Below are 19,602 nucleotides of genomic sequence, written 5' to 3' on the forward strand. Positions count from 1 at the left end.
GTAAGGCGTCGGTCTGGCGTAACTTTACCCCTCATAAAGCAGGGGTAAGCCATGTTAAGGTATGGACGTCGGAAACGTCGGAACAGCGTCGTATTTTACGTTGTTTGCGTAAGTCGTACGTGAATGGGGCTGGGCGTATGTTACGTTCCCGTCGACAAAGCATTGAGCCGACGTATCTTAGGGAGTATTTGCGACGTGACTCTGAGCATGCGCGTGCATGCGCCGTTCGTTCAGCCCCTCATTTGCATGGGGTCACGGCTCATTTCAATACAACACGCCCACTGCCTTGATCATTTGAATTATGCGGGCTTACACCGGCCCATTTACGCTACGCCGCCGTAACTTAGGGTGCAAGTTCTTTCTGAATACGGTACTCGCCTCTCTAAGTTACGGCGGCGTAGCGTATATAAGATGCGCTACGCCCGCCTAAAGATACGCGATTCTTTCTGAATCTGGGCCTGGGTGTGAGATTGCAAAAGAATAGATAAAAATACACTCTACTCCACTGAACCCATATATAAGTGCATGTACCCATACAGTATATATACCATATATGGAGGGAATTTGCACTGGGTGTAAGATTCAAAAGCTCAAAAAACTGCTTGGCTTTAACGATATGAAGAGGAGATTAGGCTTCTGCGGATGCCACAAAAATTTAAAGAATAGATAAAATCATGCCAGTAAAACCAGGTTTTACAGAATAATTCTGATCTTCCATTGGCGGACGCTATGGTGTCCTCCATGAGCTTGATTTCCTTAACTTTGCGGAACCAGAGGCTAATTAGTGAGGCATTGTTTTTTCCCCCCAAAACAGCAGACTACAGTACATGCCTTAGCAGCAGTTAAAAGATGAATCAACATAGCCTAGCTCTGAGAAAGGGGGTGTGCCCCCTAAAATGCGTTAGCAGTCCCCCGTGTTCTGTGCATGTCCATGCACTGTGTTTTTTGGCTTTTTGTGAGTACCTACGTTTATACAAAAAATGTATATTAATAAATTATCTCTGGTGATGCACTAGGTGTGTTCGCCTTCCATTTCTGTTTAACATAGATTTATTATAGCGTTTGGTCGAGAGTGGGGCAAGATGCAGGAGGAATGCAGTCGGGTCATTATTCAGGTTGATGTCAGTCAATTTGAAAGATATATCACCCACTTGCTTTCTGAATGTCTGCAGAACCGGACAACTCCAGAACATGTATAGAATAATACCTTCCTGTTGACAACACCACCAGCACAATGGAGAGGTGTTGGGAAATAGCCTATATAGAACTTGGGGGACTCTAACCACAAGGAGGTAATTTTAAAATTAGTTTCTTGAATTCTACTCGAAATCGATGCAGCATGATTGAAATGCAAAATCCTCTCCTTCTGCTGTTCTTTGAAATTTTTACCGAAGTCCTTCTTTAATTTCAATAGATAAGGTGGAAAAATATATTTGTAGGAGGCCGTTGACGAAACAGGGCAGAGGACAAGCAAAGTTTGTCAAAATTCATAAAGGGAGAGGAGGTTTGACACTCCTTCCATATTCTGGGTAAAAAGTGCCTGAGTTTTAATGCCATCCAGAAAGGCAAGAGGGGGTCCATCAAAGCCTGGATCTCCAGTATTGCTTTTATCCTTGTAGTGGAAAGAAAATGTTGTAGGCAGAGTTTTCCAGTGTTAAACAAAGGTTGGGTGGTCATTAAAGTGGTTCTTTAAGCATTGTATGTATGAAGTAAAAAAAAAACTCCAGCTCCCCCCAAAGCCCCCCCCCCCTGTATACTTACTTGAGCCCCATTGCGATCCAGCGCTGTGCATGAAAGTTGCGGCTCTCTGCTTTGACCCTCCTCATAGAGCAGATCCACTCCCACTGCTGTCAATCAAACTCTGTGAAGAGGAAGCAGGGGCAGGGCCATGCCCTTCTGTCTTTGTCTATGGACGCAGGCAGCTGGGCTCGAAAACAAGCCCGCATGAGTGCCCCCATAGGAAGCAGCTTCTTATGGCAGCACTTGATCAAGTGGAGGAGCCAGGAGCGCCAGCAGGGAACCGGAGAAGAGGAAGATCGGGGCTGCTCTTTGAAAAATAACTGTACAGAGAAGGTAAGCATATCATGTTACTTATTTTTGTAAAAAAATAAAAATAAAAATATGTACCTTTAGGAACACTTTAAGTCGAGAAAATAATTCACCCTGAGGAGAATATTATCTAATAGAAAACATTTATATATCTATCAAGGAGGAAGTCTCCCTCGTACCCAGGTAAGCCCTGAAGTGGAATCTCAGCTAATACTTGCTCCAGCTGGAATCATCATTTAGTTGTGCCCTGAGTACACCACTCTAAGATTCAAACCATGTGAACAGCCTTATAGTAGTTTAGGGGATCAGGAAAGCCTAGGCCCCCTCTTAATTTCGCTAGTAATAAGAGGGTTTGGTTCAGTCTGTGTGATTTGGCGGCCAGAGAAAATATAAAATTCGCTCCTGACTCCTTTCCAGAATGTTTGAAAAATCAAGATAGGGAGGGTCTGGAATTTGTACAGGAGTCACGGAAAGATAATTCATTTTTTAAATACTGTTCCGACCAAACCAGGAAACAAAGGGGTGTTCCTTTTCGCTAGATATTGATGTATTTCTGTTAGAAGAGTAGGGAGGTTAGCCGAGAAGATAACTTTAAGGGTCTGAGAAAGTCGTATGCCCAGATAAGTGTAATGTTGGGATGCCCATTTGAATGGAAAGTGGGATTTAGGAGTGTCAAGATCAGGAGTGGGAATGCTCAGGTTCAAGGCCTATGATTTCGGAAGATTGATTTTGAATTTGGATAGATGGCCTTATGTTTAAAACTCTGTTAATAAGTTAGTAAGAGAGGGACAGGGGAGGGTGATGAAAAATAGTAAGTAATCTGCATATCTTGCCAATTTATGATCACTACCGGAGGGCAAGAGACCATAAATGTTAGGGGTGAACCTGATGTGGCATAGAAGGACTTCCAGGGTAAGGAGAAAAAATTGAGGGGAAAGTGAGCAACCTTGGTGTGTTCAATTCTTCTATTGGAGCTCTAAGTGTGTCAGGGGGAAAGGAGTGACCATCCCGAAGGGAGTTGAATGCCTCCAGGAATGGTCGAGCCAGTAGGAGGGAAAACATCTGGTGTGGTAAAGGCATTTGGAAATGGAATCACACCAATGAAAATTCCTTAGAAGAAATAGGGGCTTCTAAAGATTGGTATGCCTTACTTGAAAGCCTGGGAAGTCCAGAGTCATCCAAGTATTGAATAATTTGCTCCCTACACACCTCTGAAAGTGGTAAGGAGGATAGAGGGGATGAGTTATACAGAAAACGATAATAGGCCTTAAAACTATTTGCTATTTTTTGAGTAGTATAAACCAGTATACCTCCACCTGAATCTATGCAAGGAACATGTGTTTTTGCTCTAATTTTTCTTGAGGCAAAAGCCTTGTGCCATCAGGACACACCGGGTGTAGCACTTATGTGCTTCCCAGAGCTTAAGTGGAAGCGTTTCCCAGTGGGAATTGAGTTGCAGACACAAGGAGATCTCTGTGGTGACTGTATTATGGACTTCTTCAGGGAACAGTGTAGAACAAAAGAAAACTAGTCTAGGAGAGACGGGTGGGGTGAAGGGAAATGGTCACCCTAATCTTTCCTATAAGAAAATGGTAAAGGAATGAGAAGAGAAACCCAGAGGTGTAGACAGAAAGTTTCCAGAAAAATAGCAAGACATGCATCCCACAAGCAGGATCCAAAAAGGAATCCAGGCGTAACCAGAGCTCAAGTGGCACGTAGTAAAAACAAGAAATCTAACCAGAATCCACATAACCACTATTTAAGCCAAAAGAAATGTTGTAAGAGCAGAAAACACACATCTCTAGAGGTGTCTCCCTCTCTATAGAAGGAGAACTGGTCCTGGAGCCATGAGGACTGTCCCCAGTATCCCAAGACCCGTTGTTTTGAAGATAGCCAGGTTAGGTTGGAGAAATCTCAATTCTTGGTGACAATCTGAAGGGTCCCGCCATTAATAGGGCCCCGCCATGAATAGGGCCCCATCAAAGGAGTTACTGAATAGTAGCCACTGTGTGCGAAGACCTACGGAGGAGCACCTGTCACTAAAAGAGAAGTGGAGCATGAGGGCGTAGAGAGCGCTGTAATGTTGATGAGTGTGAACTAGCATCAGAGTGTCTACCGAAAGACCACACACGTGCCTGATCATGTTAAGTCTACCTCAGGAAGTCAGTAAGAAGGTCCACCACATAACTAGTAGCCAGATGGCCAACCATAGCTACATAGACCCATTCGGGTCAGCACTCACAATTACGTAAGAAGTCCCCCTCCCAAAATAGGGATCAGCTCTCAACACAAGAATGAAAAGAGCTTTAGCTGTACTTCTCCTTCAATCTCCCCAAGGAACAGGCAGAAGAGAACAAAAACTAATAATTGCATTAGTCAGTACTCACTCTGCTCAGTTTGGAGAAACAGCAGTGGGACACAAGTTCATTGTCCTCAGGATGAGTCAGTTGAGTGGCTCTTGCTGATCAGGAGTGGGGTCTCTGCTGGCGTTGGGGCAACGGATTCAATCTGCTGCCTTGTGGGTGTGTTGGAGAATGACAAATGTGAGCCAGTCAGGGGTCTCCACAGGCTCTGTACCTAGAAAAGTGAATAGGTCCGGTAGTTGGTCAGATCGGTGCATGTGAAAATTGTTACTGTCTTTCCTCATTTATATATTGAATGGGTGACCCCAACGATATGAAGCTCCCGTCTCCTGGAAACGCTGTAGCAGGGGTTGCATCTTCCGGCACATAAAGAGGGTATAATTGAAGAGGTCAGGCAGGAAGATCATACCAGGCCTTTTTAATAGAACCTCTTCCTTGAGCTTATAAAAATGGATACGACAGAGTACATCCCTGGGGTTATTTTGCATCTCAGGGACCAGCCAACCAGTGTGATCTATTTCTGTTGTGGGATTGCAGTTCGAAAGCTGGTTGAGAAGAGCGGTGTCTGTGGGGAGCAGATCTGGACCAGCGGTAGCTTCTGGAATGCCTCTGATCCGGAGATTGTGCAATTGAGTAAGAGCTTGTAGATGGATAACATGTGCTTTCAAAGCCTTCAGCCGAATTTAGTTCTTTTGTGATATTGGGTGCACATTAGCTGAGATCTTGGGGACTGGGCCTGTAGCACATAGAAAAAATGTCCTCAAGTTGCCATTGCTTGGCCACGACCCCCTTGTTATTTTTCAACTTACTCTAAAAACCAAGCTGTCCAGACAAAGTAGCAGTTAGTGTTGAGACAAACCATTTAACATTGACAGTGGTGCTTACAATGGTCAGCCTTTATTCATTCTTGTATCCCCTCTATCTCAAATAGAAAAACATTGTTGTAAATGCTTATAAAGTGTTAGCTGGAGTTCAGTTTCAATTTTTTAGTCCATCTAAATCTGCTGGTCTAACACTACCCTCTCCGCAGACTGGCAATGCTGCTGTTCAAAGGTATCTGATTTATTACTTCATCCAGAATGCAGACACCATAAGACAGGACGGCGTTACTGCCAGGATCAGCAGGTGAAATAACAGATAAAATAAAACCTAAAAAATAAAGCTAATCTTGCTACCACATTTAAGGATTGGTAAGCTGTAATCTTTAGCTTTTTTGTTTTTGGGTTAAAATACTGCTTTAGGTCAGGTAACAATAAAATGTTGCATATGAATATTTTTAACTCTCATATGCAACGAGCAGGAAGAGTTCTCAGATATTTTCCTTTCCAGTTTCCTACTATTTTATATTTTCAAAGTATGTTGCTTAGAGAGCTCAATAGCTCAGGCTGACATTTGCATACACACAAGGGGAAAAGGTTACTGCTGAGAGGCAGTGACAGGGCGGACTTTTAAGGCAAGACAGGAACAAAGGATTTAGAAAAAATATAATTTTAATTACAAAAGATACAGTAAGATACATAAAAACCATGTAGAATATACATTCGATTGCAAAATATCCTTTCGTCTACGCGTTTCACCTATTGGCTTCCTCAGGACGAGGTAGGAGAATTTTGACAGTGGGACATTGAGTATTTCATTTATCTGAAATGAAACATGATGGATTATAACATTTGATAGACAATAGCTTTAATGGTTAAAACAATAATAGTAAGCATATAAACAAGGTCTCTGCAAATACCAGAATGATCTTCAGCCATCCATTGCACCGAGGACGTTTAAAATCGCAGGTGTACCATCAAACATTTATATGCAGCTTGTAGAAAAGCTTGTACAGCTACAACAGAAAAATATATATTCAATGTACGGACACATGCACAACATAAAAATAAGTTGAACAAAAAAGCATCCAAGACGCATCAAAAAATAGGCCTACCCAGGCGTAGAGGAGTTCCTCAAAATGACATCAAAATCACGTCTAATCCGTTGACAAGAATGAGATCTAGAGGGGGCAATAAGGTGGATAAGAGAATCCATAGCTGCCAAAAATCCGCACATAAAGTATTCAAAAAATAAAAATAGAATAATAAGAAAAATATGATTACCTAGCAAGTAGCCAGAGCTGTAAATTGAACAACTTTGTTTGCAAACTCTTGGCCTACATTTTGACCAATTTTTTTTTTTCTTTTGATGGGTCCCACTTCCTCCAGGTACAGGGAGTCGCCATGGGCACGTGCTGCGCGCCGCCCTTCGCAAACCTGTACCTGGGGGGGTGGGAACGTGAACTTTTTTCTAGCGATGCATCCACTGACTTATTATCATTTGTATTAGGCTGGTATCGCTACATAGACGATATCCTACTTTTGTGGACAGGATCTCTGGAAAATTTACATGCGTTTATGCAGATACTTGGACAAAATAATTACAACCTTAAATTCACTATGAACTCCAGTCAAACTACACTGGCCTTCCTAGATATAACTATATATATCTCTGAAGAAGGCCTCGTTAATACGTCTTTGTACCGCAAACCAACTGCTGGCAACACTATCTTGCATGCCGCTAGCGCTCACCCCCATTCCTTGGTCTAAAGCATACCTTTTGGACAATACTTACGTCTCCGACGGAACTGTTCAGATGATACAAAATTCAAGTATGAAGCAGACCTCTTATATGCACGACTTAGATCTAGTGGATACAGCAAACATTGCCTGAAGAAAGCCTTTGCGAAGGCCAATGGCAAGCCAAGAAGTGACTTGTTAACAAAAAAACAAAAAAAAAAACAATTCTAATGTAACAAGATTCATCCCCACTTACTCAAACCAACATGCCGAGATTCGGACAATCATACATAAACATTGGCATTTACTCACATCTGACCCAGTGCTCGTCAAACATGTAGGACCTAAACCCGAGATCACCTACAGGCATGCGAGATCTCTCCGTGATCGCCTAGTCACAAGCAAATATTGCAGATCAAGTGACACAACACTTGATCGCCCCGGGCTTTTTAGATGTGGTGAATGCAACTATTGTGAGTCTATAATAGTGGGTAATAGTGTGCTATTACCTAATGGTCATAATGACATGATCAAACAGCATATAACCTGTCAGACCAAGGGAGTTGTGTATCTTATTCAATGTCAATGCGGAAGCTTCTATGTTGGGAAAACTATCCGTCCCTTCTGGAAACGCATTAAGGATCACATATACTATGCCACAAATGGCCTGCTCAACACCACCATGGGACATCATGTAGCCTTTAGACATAGATACAAACCCTATGTATTCAAGTTTACCGCCCTAGAGGGTGTCCATGAGGACTCCAGGGGGGGTAACTTTGACCAACATGTACTCCAATGTGAGACACGTTGGATCTACAAGCTCCGAGCCAATATTTTCCCTGGCTTGAACGATGCCCTGAGCTTCAAGCCTTTTTTAACAACGTGAAAATATATATATATATATTCATTCTCCTCTTTTTGTATAGCTAGTCCCTTTTTACCCCACCTTTTTTCCCCTCATGTTTTGACCTGTCAAAGGCCAATGATGTTGCACCCGACCATGAAGAAGTCATACCCTGGCATTCAATATATACATTATACCGCTATGACCATGGTGTACTTATAATATGTTATGACAATTACTTTATATGTGGGATGACCAGGAAAGAAAAGAAAGGATTACATTTTAAATTATGGGATATACCACAATATGAGAGAAAAAGTCCCAAATTACTCTCTTTTCTTTCGTTCTTTGTTTGTATGGATAAACTATGTACAATCTTTTTTTATTTTATTTTTCTTAGGGGACCAATGTGTTACCTTTATAGCAAAAGTTTTTATTCTCTGTATCGTTTTTTATTCAATTTATGGTTTGCGTGTAGCCTGGTTTTTCGCACATGCCGATGGTTTTGCCTTATATGCCCTTTGTCCAACTTTGTTTGCACTGCAGCTGCCATCTTGTGGCTATTTTCAGCCACTACATACACATGGAAATACCTTGACCTTCTAGCCCATTTGAGCCATCGCCCTTATTTATTTTTATTTCATTTTATTTTTTCTTGGTGCTTTCTTGGAGGGCTCTCCTGCTATTGGAGATATTTTTTGTTTCACTCTTTGAGGGATGCGGGGGGATGCGTCTGCTTAGACGCGTATCGTGTCGGCCAACTGGTACCGTATGTCTCGTTTTTCTTTTGCAGCACACAATGCTATATGTTTTTTCTCGCCCCTCCTGTGTGTGTCGGCGGGATTCGTCCTGCGGACACTTCGTATGGTGCCGCTTTGCTTACGCTGGCCGACGCCGCTGCGTCACTGCGCCACGCCCAGCTCCATCGGCTACAATGTCTATGCGCCCCTCCTGTATGTGTGGGCGGGACTTGTCCTTTGGACACTCTGTTACGGTGCCGCCCCTGTTCACGTTGGCTGATGCCGCTGTGTCACTGCGCCACGCCCACTCCTATCGGCTGCAATGTCTTTTTACTTCAGCGCCCAGCAATGACGTCACCATGCCGTAACGACGCTGCGCCCGGCCCCCCTTCCCTCCTTTCCATCGCCCTATATAAGGCAGCACCGCGTTTGTTGGGTGGCGTATAGCACAGGCTATCCCCCTGGGACGTGTGACATCTCATCATCCGAGAGGCAAGTAATCTCATCCCTTTTTCTTTCATCCAGCATCTTTTTTCTTTATCTCTACCTGGCTTATGATTGCCTCTGCTCATTCACTTACATAGGCCTTAAACCTTATGGTCTTTCCTATAACGGACAGTGCATTGTGGCTGCCTAATCTGGATATATTTCCCACTTTGGCTTCACCGCTCCTGCGGTCCCGGCTGTTTTTGATGCTCTGGCTACTTGCTAGGTAATCATCATTTTCTTATTATTCTATTTTTATTTTTTGAATACTATATGTGCTGATTTTTGGCAGCTATGGATTCTCTTATCCACCTTATTGCCCCCTCTAGATCTCATTTTTGTCAACGGATTAGACGTGATTTTGATGTCATTTAGAGGAACTCCTCTACGCCTGGGTAGGCCTATTTTTTTTATGCGTCTTGGATGCTTTTTTGTTCAACTTATTTTTATGTTGTGCATGTGCCCGTACATTGAATATAGCTTTTTCTGTTGTAGCTGTACAAGCTTTTCTACAAGCTGCATATAAATGACCAATTCTTTCTCTCCCATTTTTGATATGCATATAAATGATTGATGGTACACCTGTGATTTTAAACGTCCTCGGTGCAATGGATGGCTGACGATCATTCTGGTATTTGCGGAGACCTTGTTTATATGCTTACTATTATTGTTTTAACCATTAAAGCTATTGTCTGTCAAATGTTATAATCCATCATGTTTCATTCCAGATAAATGAAATACTCAATGTCCCACAGTCAAAATTCTCCTACCTCGTCCTGAGGAAGCCAATAGGCGAAACGCATAGACGAAAGGATATTTTGCAATCGAATGTATATTCTACATGGTTTTTATGTATCTTACTGTATCTTTTGTAATTAAAATTATATTTTTTCTAAATCCTTTGTTCCCGTCTTGCCTTAAAAGTCCGCCCTGTCACTGCCTCTCAGCAGTAACCTTTTCCCCTATTCAATATTACGGATGTTGGCAAATGTGAGTGCTTTTTTGTTCCCCTTCCCTCCTTTTTGAATTGCATACACACAATTTTAACGCCATTTCTTTCAAATGGTAACACCTGTTATAAATATGTACACAAAGAATCCTTCATTGTTTTTGAGCGTACCCAATGAAGCAGTGCAAACCGTATTAAGTGTCAAACCACCAGTTTTGTGTAGCCAAATCAATAAAAGAAGATTTAGTGTATTTTCAGTTTTTTACTGAGCTTTCCTTGGTTAATAAGCATTTTAAAGTTTATAGGTTAAAGCATATGAACAGACTAAGGCCAGCCATACACGGTTCGAATCTCGGGCGATTCAGCAGGAACCGGACAAGATTCAACAACTTGGGTACAACCAGCCTGCCAGATTCTCTTATGATTTTCACTAGCGGTTGCTGTAGCCGCTAACAATAATCATGGTCTTCTTCCGGCTGGGATGGCTTCCCCCACCTCCTGCATGAGAAGACAATTGCAGATTCCCCTGTCAACACTGTCTGTGTTGATGGGGAACCGTGCAAATATCTTCCCTGCAATGCGCGATTGCAGGAAAGAAATTTGAAAAGTGTATGGCCAGCCTAAGGCAGGCAATAGATATGAGGTTGTCTTAGCAAGAGCGATGAACCAAGAGATGGATTGCTGTTGTCTTGCACTGAATGTGTGCTGGGATCTGATCTTTTTCACAAGGCATATACTAGAGTCCTCACCAGTGTTAATAAAGCCTAATGATGGGAAACAAACACCTGCCTAAGGGTAGGTTTACACAAACCACAGGAAAAACATTCAGTTAGAGGGTAGTGATCGCAGGAAGAAAAAGGGAGGGGCGCTGCCTTGCCATTTTACAATGCAAGGCAGTGTTTCCCCTTTTTTTTGTTACAAAGGGGGGATTTACTAAAACTGGTGTGCAAAGAATCTAGTGCAGCTGTGCATAGTACCCAATAAGCTTCCAAATTTATCTTGTTCAATTAAGCTTTGACAATAAAACCTAGAAGCTGATTGGTTTCTATGCAGAGCTGCACTGGTAAATCTCCCCCAAAGTGACATTCCATTAATTTCTTAAGAGTGACCACACAGAAAAATGCAGGGTCACACAGAGACCTGCAAAGTGATGTGGCGAAAATACAGCCATGTTGGATTTTTCCGCACTGCTCTCCCCCGAAGCTTGAAGCTGGGAGGAAGTGTAAACAGGACACGCAGAAAACCACTGGGGTTGATTTACTAATACTGGAGAGTGCAAAATCTGGTGCAGTTGTGCATGGTAGCCAATCAGCTTCTAACTTCAGCTTGTTCAATTAAGCTTTGACAAAAAAAATGACTGGTTTCTTTTTTAAATCAAAACGACTTTTATTGAGCATAAAATGAAAATGGATGAACAAGCGGGTTATAAGTGCAACATGCACTACAAGTACAAATAATATCCATTTGAAATTCATGGAGACATGCATGGCAGATATACATTAAAGCAAGGGGAGGTAGGGAGTTGGTGGTAACAAGCAAGAGGAGAGGATACGGACATGGCAAGGGCAACAGGGCACAGAGGTTCACAGAGGGAGTGGGCAGACAGCGGGCGGGGACAACGTCTAGTCCATTGTATTACAGGTGGAAGAGTCCCCCAGATCTTATTGTATTTCTTCAGGCAACCCCTGCGGGTGTACATCACTTTTTTGTAGGGAAGGGTAATGTTGACAGCCCTAATCCATTGCTGTAGAGTGGGTGGTGCCCCTCTCATCCACCTCCTAGCGACCTGCATTCTAGCAAGGAATAATGTTTCCTGCAGGAATGTATTAAGGTATTTTTCGCTTTCGGGGAGCGAGAGGAGCCCCAGTACACACTGGCGGGGGCAGAGTGACACGGGGGAGCCCATGCGGTCATGAAGGAACCGAACGACCTGAGTCCAGAACCCCTGTATGGGTGAGCAGGCCCAGAGTAGGTGGAAGAAGGATGCGTCGGGGTGGCCACAACTAGGGCAGTTGGGGTCGTGGTCTCGTCTGAACTTAGAAATGCGATGTGGCGTCAGGTATGACCTGTGGATAATAAATAGGTGGGTGAGGCGGTCAGAGAGCTTAGGGGACACAGTTTTGCAGTTGGCGAGGGTCTCCCCCCAGTCCCCGTCGGTCACCGCGCCAAGGTCGGGTTCCCAACGTGCCTTCAATCGGTAGGATATGGCGGTCGCGGCGGGCTGGAGGAGATATATATAGAGTTGGGAAATTAGTTTCTTATGGTCCGACCCCGATATGATGTCCACCAGGAGAGGGACCTCGAGGGCCGGTATAGGGCCACCGAGTTGTGTGTTGAGTGCGTGCCGGAGTTGAAGGAAGCGAATGAACATGTGATTAGGTAGTGCAAATTTATTTTTAAGTGACTGAAACGACTTGACTGAACCACGAGCCACGACCTGTGACAGGTAGATAACACCCCTGTTGATCCACAGGCCGTGGTCAGGGACAGAAGCAAGCTCGGGCAGGAGGGGGTTATCCCAGAAAATGACTGGTTTCTAAGCACGGTTGCACCAGATTCTGCACTCTCCAGTTTTAGTAAATCAACCCCCATTGTTTTCTGTGTGCTCTTGTGGAGAGCTGCCTTTTCCATATGCAGAGAAAATGCATTTCTCCAGTGAAGTGTAAACCAGCCATTAAGAAACGTCCATTCAAAATACTATTAAATTGTAAATAAGTAGATAACAGATTTCATGAAAGTAATTTTTAGAACAAAATAATTATTCATCACTCACCCAGCTTCTGCCTCTTGTTTTATCAAAACTGTAAAAAAAACATATATTTTAGTTATACCGTACATGGTCTGAGTGAACCTAGTATCAAAGTATCACGCTTATGCAGATTAGAAAATCAGAAGAAGGTCCAATATAGACAATTCTTAGTATTTGAAACTTTTGATATTCATAGTCATTTTGCTGATAAAATTATGATAGAAGATTATAATTACATTTTTTGCTTAAAGCAGAAAGTTGCTCTAGATGGGATCCTACAAGTGTACATTCTGTTTAAAGTGGTTGTAAACCCAGATTTTTTTTTTTAAATAAAGACCAGCAAGACAAAGGCATAATGAGCTAGTATGACTAGCATACTAGCACATTATGAAATAATTACCTTAGATCGAAGCCCCCAAAGCCGTCCTCGTCTCCCCCTCCGGCCGCAGACATCTATCGGGAAGGTTACTTCCGGGTATCGCCGCGAGCGGCGTTGACGTCACTCCGCGCATGCGTGCGGGAGCCATCAAAGCCGGCATTATCATTCATAAAACCGGCACTTTCAGTGCGCCTGCGCCAATGTCTACGGCCGCATGCGCCGTAAACATCGGTGTATTCTTTTTGGCAAAAATCTCCTAAACCGTGTAGGTTTAGGAGATATTGCAAACACCTACAGGTAAGCCTTAATCTAGGCTTACCTGTAGGTGTAACTTCCCCCAGAGGGTTTACAAGGAACAAATGAGAAGGGAAAAAACAGCTCTAGAGAAGGAAGGAAAGAATACAAAGTAAAGAAAAAAGACAAGTAATGATTTGAAAGTAGATTGGGGAGGATATACAAAAAGGGGGGGATAAAGGGGGGAAACCTGGTAGCGATGAATTTGCACCTGCTATATAATCAGATCTTGTATTAACTATCTGTGTATGATCCGAGCAGAGTTATTATGCCGCGTACAGACGGTCGTTTTATGCGATGTTAAAAAACGACGTTTTTAAAAACGTCAATTTAAATGACCGTGTGTGGAAGAAAACGTAGTTTTATGTCTTCTGAACAACGACCAAAAAAAATTGAAGCATGCTTCAATTTTATGTGTCGTTTTTCAAAACGTCGTTTTTTACTTCACAGAAATTGACCGTGTGTAGCAAAAAACGACGTTTCAAACGACGTTTTTACACCCACGCATGCCCAGAAGCTAGTTATGAAGTGAGCTTCAATGGAAAAACGTGGTGAACGTAACCTCGCTTTGCTAGAGCATTGTGAAAAAACAATGGCGTGTAGGCAACATCATTTTTGAAAATTTAAGTTTCAAAAACATCGTTTTTTACTTCACAGAAAACGTCGTTTTTTTACATCGCATAAAACGACCGTCTGTACGCGGCATTACTTTGTCAGAAAGAATAAACATGTTCCATAGCCTCCATGAATTAGAGAGCTTTTTGCTATTTATATTGCTCCGTAAGGACTAAGACCACTAATTTATTTATATCTTCTACTCTGCGTAACCAAGTCCCAATAGAGCTTTTCTTCCAGAGTAGGGGGATGCAGGATTTGGCAGCATTCAGTAAGGGCTCTTTCACACGGGCGGACCATTCAGGTCCACCTGCCAGTTTTTTAGGCGGACCTGAACGGGCGCTCCGTGCTCCTCTATCTACATGCCCGCTGACATCCGACCCGCTCCGATCCACCAAAATTTGATGGAGGAAAAACCTACTTTTCCATCCTTCTGGCGGATCGGATGAACACGGACAGACGGTCCGTGTTCATCCGATCCCCCCATAGGGGAGAGCGGAGAAAAGACAGGGCGGTCCCTGCACAACGGAGAGATCCCCGCTGAGCACTTGTGGCAGAGTCCCCTCATCTAGACAGTAGTCCTTGAAGGTTGTCTGTTTACGATTAATTTGGGTAGGATTTGCATGGGAATGTAAAAAATGATGTAGTCGTACGGCATTCCAAAAAGGCGGTTGAAAGTGACTGGTAGCATTCGTCAACAACTGAAGGGAAGGTCAATGGTCCCCATCTAAGAAATGCGATGCAAGGTCACGACCAGTCTGGGAGAATGCCTTGTATTCCGATTGTCCAAGTCCAGGGGGAAACGCCAGATTACCCAATATAGGGAACAGATGGGATTCTCTAGTGGAGGGAGGGGCTGGAAAGATAGTCTTGGAGCACATACGGAGAGTGGTGCCAATTAGGGGGTGGGATTTTAGCATAGAAGGTAAGCAGTCAAAACACCACACAGCTTCTTTCAGCTAGACGACAGTCTGGGCTTGTACCTGTGTCCAAAGTTTAGTCTTATAGTGCCGACTCCAGTCACTGACTCTCCCAAGGTGTACAGCCAGGTAGTAATTCCTCAAGTCTGGAAGAGCTAAGCCTTCAAAGTGTTTAGGTAATGTAAGATAACGCCTGGGTAGGTGAGGTTTCGAGTGTGCACCAAATTAATTTAACAAAAGGTGAGTGTGCTTGCTTGAAATATTGGGAAGACATCTTTAATAGTAGGGCTTGAAACAAAAAAATAAATTTAGGCAGTATACACATTTTAAAGTGGTTGTAAACCCTTACACACCACTTGTACCTACATGTAAGTCTATAATAAGGCTTACCTGTAGGTATTGGAAATATATTTGCCATATACGCTTACGCCAATATCATCGCTGCATGCACACTAAAGAAAGGGCATGATCGTGCCATTTCTATAGGGCCTGCGCCGTGATCGTTGGCTCCCATGCTTATGCGCGGGTGTGACGGCATGCGGCCCCAGAAAGAAGATTGGCGAAGATCGAGGTAAGTGCAACTTACTGAGATGCATACTAGCACATTATGCTTTTACTTTGCAGGGGAATAAAGAGGAAGTAAAACCCATCAGGGTTTACTACCTCTTTAAGGAGGTTACACCTGCCAAACCAAGAGAATGTATTCCTTTATGCCAACTCTCTAGCAATACACAAGTCTTGGTCAGCAGGGGTGGAAATTAAGTTTGAAAGTGCGCGTTAGATCACGAGTAATGAGAGTACCTAAATATTTGAGAGCACAGACTGACCATTTAAACTTACACTTGGATTGTAAGGTGGTTAAAAGATTGCTGCAGTTTTAGTGGAAGTTGATTTTTAAATTAGAAAGTGCGCCATACATTTTGAACTCTTTAAGAAGGTTAGGTAGGGACACTACGGGTTAGTTAGGGAAAAAAGAAGATCATTGACATACGCTGATATCTTGTGTTGGGAATTACCTATGGTTACTCAAAAGATATCCGGGTTCAAGCGAACTGCACGGAGAAAGGCTTCTAGAGATAGGTCAAAAAGAAGGGGAGAGTGAGCGGGCACTCCTGTCTCGTGCCATTTTTGATGGATAAGGGATCCGAGAGAATACCATTAGCCTTGACCTGAGCTGTCACCAGGCCAATATGTTTAAGCACCGAGGACATAAATACCCAGTTAACATGGTCAAATGTTTTCTCAGCATCCGTGCTGAGAAAGACACGGGGGGTTCGAGTCACAGAGGCAACATGAATTAGGTTAAGGACCTTAGTAGTATTATCTCTAACTTACCTTGAGGGGATAAAACCCACCTGGTCTAGGTGAACTATGTTCTGCAAATGTTGTGCCAGTCAAGTGGCCAAGATATTCACGAAGAGCTTGAGATCTTCAGATCTATACTAGAGATCCCTTAACCTCCCTATCGGTAATCCAGAGTGCGGCTTGGGGTGAAATTTCAGTACCAAAAGCGGTAACCCCGAGCCACACTCGGGATCGCATCGCAGGATCCATGTTCAGGTTACTTACCTTGTCCCCTGGATCCTGCGATGTCTCCCCGCTGTATGTGTCTCACTCGATTCACAGTGCCGAGCTCCGTTACCTGCGAGTGTTGCAACACCCGGGGACGGAGCTCGGCGCCAAATTCAAAAAGTGAAAAACACAGTATAGATACAGTATACTGTAATCTTACAGATTACAGTACTGTATCAAATAATTACACATCCCATTTGTCCCTAGTGGTCTGTCCAGTGCCCTGCATGCAGGTTTATATTATAAATACTTTTTTTTCTGCCTGGAAACTGGAGATTGTCCATAGCAACCAAAAAGTGTCCCTTTATGTCAAAAGTGCTTTTAGACCAGCTAGAAAACAGCGATAATAAATTATAATCACTTGCAGAATAGAACGATAATGATTTGTGGGGAAATTCGTTATCAAACACTGAAAGTAATGACAGCGACAATTCTGCAACTGAGCAAATTTCTGTGTTTTTGATTTGATTACATTATTGAATAATATTTATTATTATTATATTATTATTTGTTATAATTATTTATAGTTATTTATTATATTATAATTAATGATTTTGTGTTTCAAACTTTATCATACCTGGGTTGTCTACTAGACTCTTGTTTGGACAGATTTAAGTAAGTTATTTTTAAGAATTACAGGCCTACAATATTAAACGCCAAATTTCCATGCAAAACATTGTACCGCTTTCAGCATCAAAAATCTCACATAATCATACCGCCAGGGAGGTTAAGAAACACATAATGACTGTCACAGTCTATCAAAGTATAAAAAAATAAAAATAACTAGATCAAGGTTTGATCTGGGTCAGTGACATTGTTAGTGGTTAGGTCAAAAGTCATGATCGGTATATTTTGGGCATGATTTAAAAAAAAATAAAAGCATTTTTAAAGTGGATTTTCACCCAGGAATTTTTTTAGCCCAAAAATCTCCCCCAAAAAAATAGCAAAAACATTTTTTATACTTACCCGAAATACCTGTTGCTATGCGGAAGTCCGTAATCTGCCTTTTCCGTAGCCGCGGTCTATATTCTTCTTCATCTTCTTCTAGTGAATGGGGCGCGCTGCTTTCTGGGAACTGTGTGTGTTCCCAGAGAGCAGCCGCCCATTCACAAGTCGGCACGAGACTCGCGCATCCGCAGTAGGAAACGGCAGTAAAGCCGTAAGGCTTCACTGCCTGTTTACCTTAGTGTGAATGGCGGCGCGGGACCTGCAGCGATCAAAGGATCGGCATCGGGGGGGGGGGGGGGGGGGGGAGGGGGGGCATCAGTGCTGGCGAGTAGGACAGGTAAGTGTCCTTAAAAAAATAAAAAATTGTGGGTGGAATCCCGCTTTAAATAAGTATCAGTTAGTGTCAGTGGGGGAGATTCAGAAAGAGATACGACGGCGTATCTCCTGATACACCATCATATCTCTGAGATCCGACGGTCGGATCTATGCGACTGATTCATAAGAATCAGTTACGCATAGATCTCCCTTACATCCGACAGGTGTAAATGACTTACACCGTCGGATCTTAGGCTGCAATCTCCCGCCGGCCGCTAGGTGGCGCTTCGGTTTTTTACGCAGTGAATATGCAAATTACGATTTCCGCCGATTCAGAAACGAACGCCCACCCGTTGCTTTTTTTTTACGTCGTTTGCGTTCGGCTTTTTCCGGCGTATACTTACCCCTGCTATATGCGGTGTATCCAATGTTAAGTATGGCCGTCGTTCCCGCGCCGAGTTCTGAATTTTTACGTCGTCTGTGTAAGTCGGTCGCGAATACGGATAAACGTAATTTACGTAATTTACGTTCACGCCGAAACCAATGACGTCCTAGCGACGTCATTGGGAGCAATGCACGCTGGGAAAATTCACGGACGGCGCATGTGCATTTAAATCGGCGCGGGGAATTTGAATTCCGCCGGGGGAGTTACGATCCGCCGGCGCAAGTTTCGAGGTAAGTGCTTTCTGAATACTGCACTAGCCTCTCAAAAGATCTAAAGATCCGCTAATCTATCTGAATCTAGCCCAGTGTGTTTTTTATAGGATAAAAAAAGCAAAATGCGCACTATTGATTCTGGTCTGTACTACAGGTACAAGCAGCAACTAACATACACATATGTGGTATCGCTGCAATCATCGGGAACAGGAGAATTTATTTTGGGTTGTACATTGGTGGTAGGTTATGGTACTAGCAAAAAATATAAAGCTAATTTAAAAAAAAAAAAAAAAAAGTTTTTACTATTTTGGGCAAGTTTTCCTTTGATAATATAAAAAATCGGGAGATACCCATTACCATTTACAACCAAATGAAAGCCCAATTTGTCCTGAAAAAAACAAACAAGGTACAATTCACCTGGATGCGCAAAGTAGTTACGATATGATGATATGTACAGTTATATTAACATGTCAAAGTTGCAAAACTGTGTTCAGGCATTAACATTTGTTTTACCCTTAGGCACAAAGGGGTTAAACCAAGCAGCACTGACATCTCTGTCACTAAAGATGACCTACGAGTATCATAACTCTGGATCAACCGTGGGTATAGGAGTGTATGATTTTTTCCCCCTTTTTATTGGATGAACTAGATGGAATTGTGTCTTTTTTTCAACCAGACAATGTAACTATATGACTAACAGGGAAGATTAAAAAAAAATCTTAAAACTGAATGTGATAGCGGCCCATCTATATATATTATACCGTAAATAGTTGAGAGCACCAGGAGGACATGTGCTGTCACCCCTAGCAGATAACTGTATTCATACTGCACTGCAATGTAACATGCCATTGTAAAGAATAGAAGAAGTGTATCTGATTAACCAGTGCAGATCTCTTACCCTCCAGTTCCTCAAAATCTTTGGGCTTGGTCCAGCGTGATTCCTTGGTTTGAGCGTTATAATAATAGGGTTTGCCTGAATCAGATTTATATTCCTTCCAGTTACACTGTGACAAGAGAAGCTGAAAGAAAAAAATGAAAAGCAGTTGCTGTAGTTTTTTTTTAATGTACATCTGCAAAAAATCTGAAAAAAGTTAACAAACTTACATGTTCTTTCGGTGCAGTGTGTGTAGTAATATATGTACACTGGGGCACCTATATTTG

General features: G+C 42.7%; 1 protein-coding gene across 6 annotated transcripts in view; it reads right to left on the reverse strand.

Annotated features, from left to right (window-relative positions):
• Positions 1-19,602, reverse strand: part of PRPF40B (pre-mRNA processing factor 40 homolog B) — a 118,523-nt gene that overhangs the window by 53,662 nt on the left and 45,259 nt on the right. For all 6 annotated transcript variants that reach the window (XM_040341217.1, XM_040341219.1, XM_040341218.1 and 3 more), the window contains exons 9-10: positions 19,340-19,460; positions 12,766-12,793 (exon numbers count right to left, since the gene is read on the reverse strand). In XM_040341217.1, the coding sequence (XP_040197151.1) occupies positions 12,766-12,793; positions 19,340-19,460 (149 nt within the window). The remainder of the gene's footprint in view (positions 1-12,765; positions 12,794-19,339; positions 19,461-19,602) is intronic.

The sequence above is a fragment of the Rana temporaria genome, chromosome 2 (genome assembly GCF_905171775.1).
Source record: "Rana temporaria chromosome 2, aRanTem1.1, whole genome shotgun sequence".
Lineage (NCBI taxonomy): Eukaryota > Metazoa > Chordata > Amphibia > Anura > Ranidae > Rana > Rana temporaria.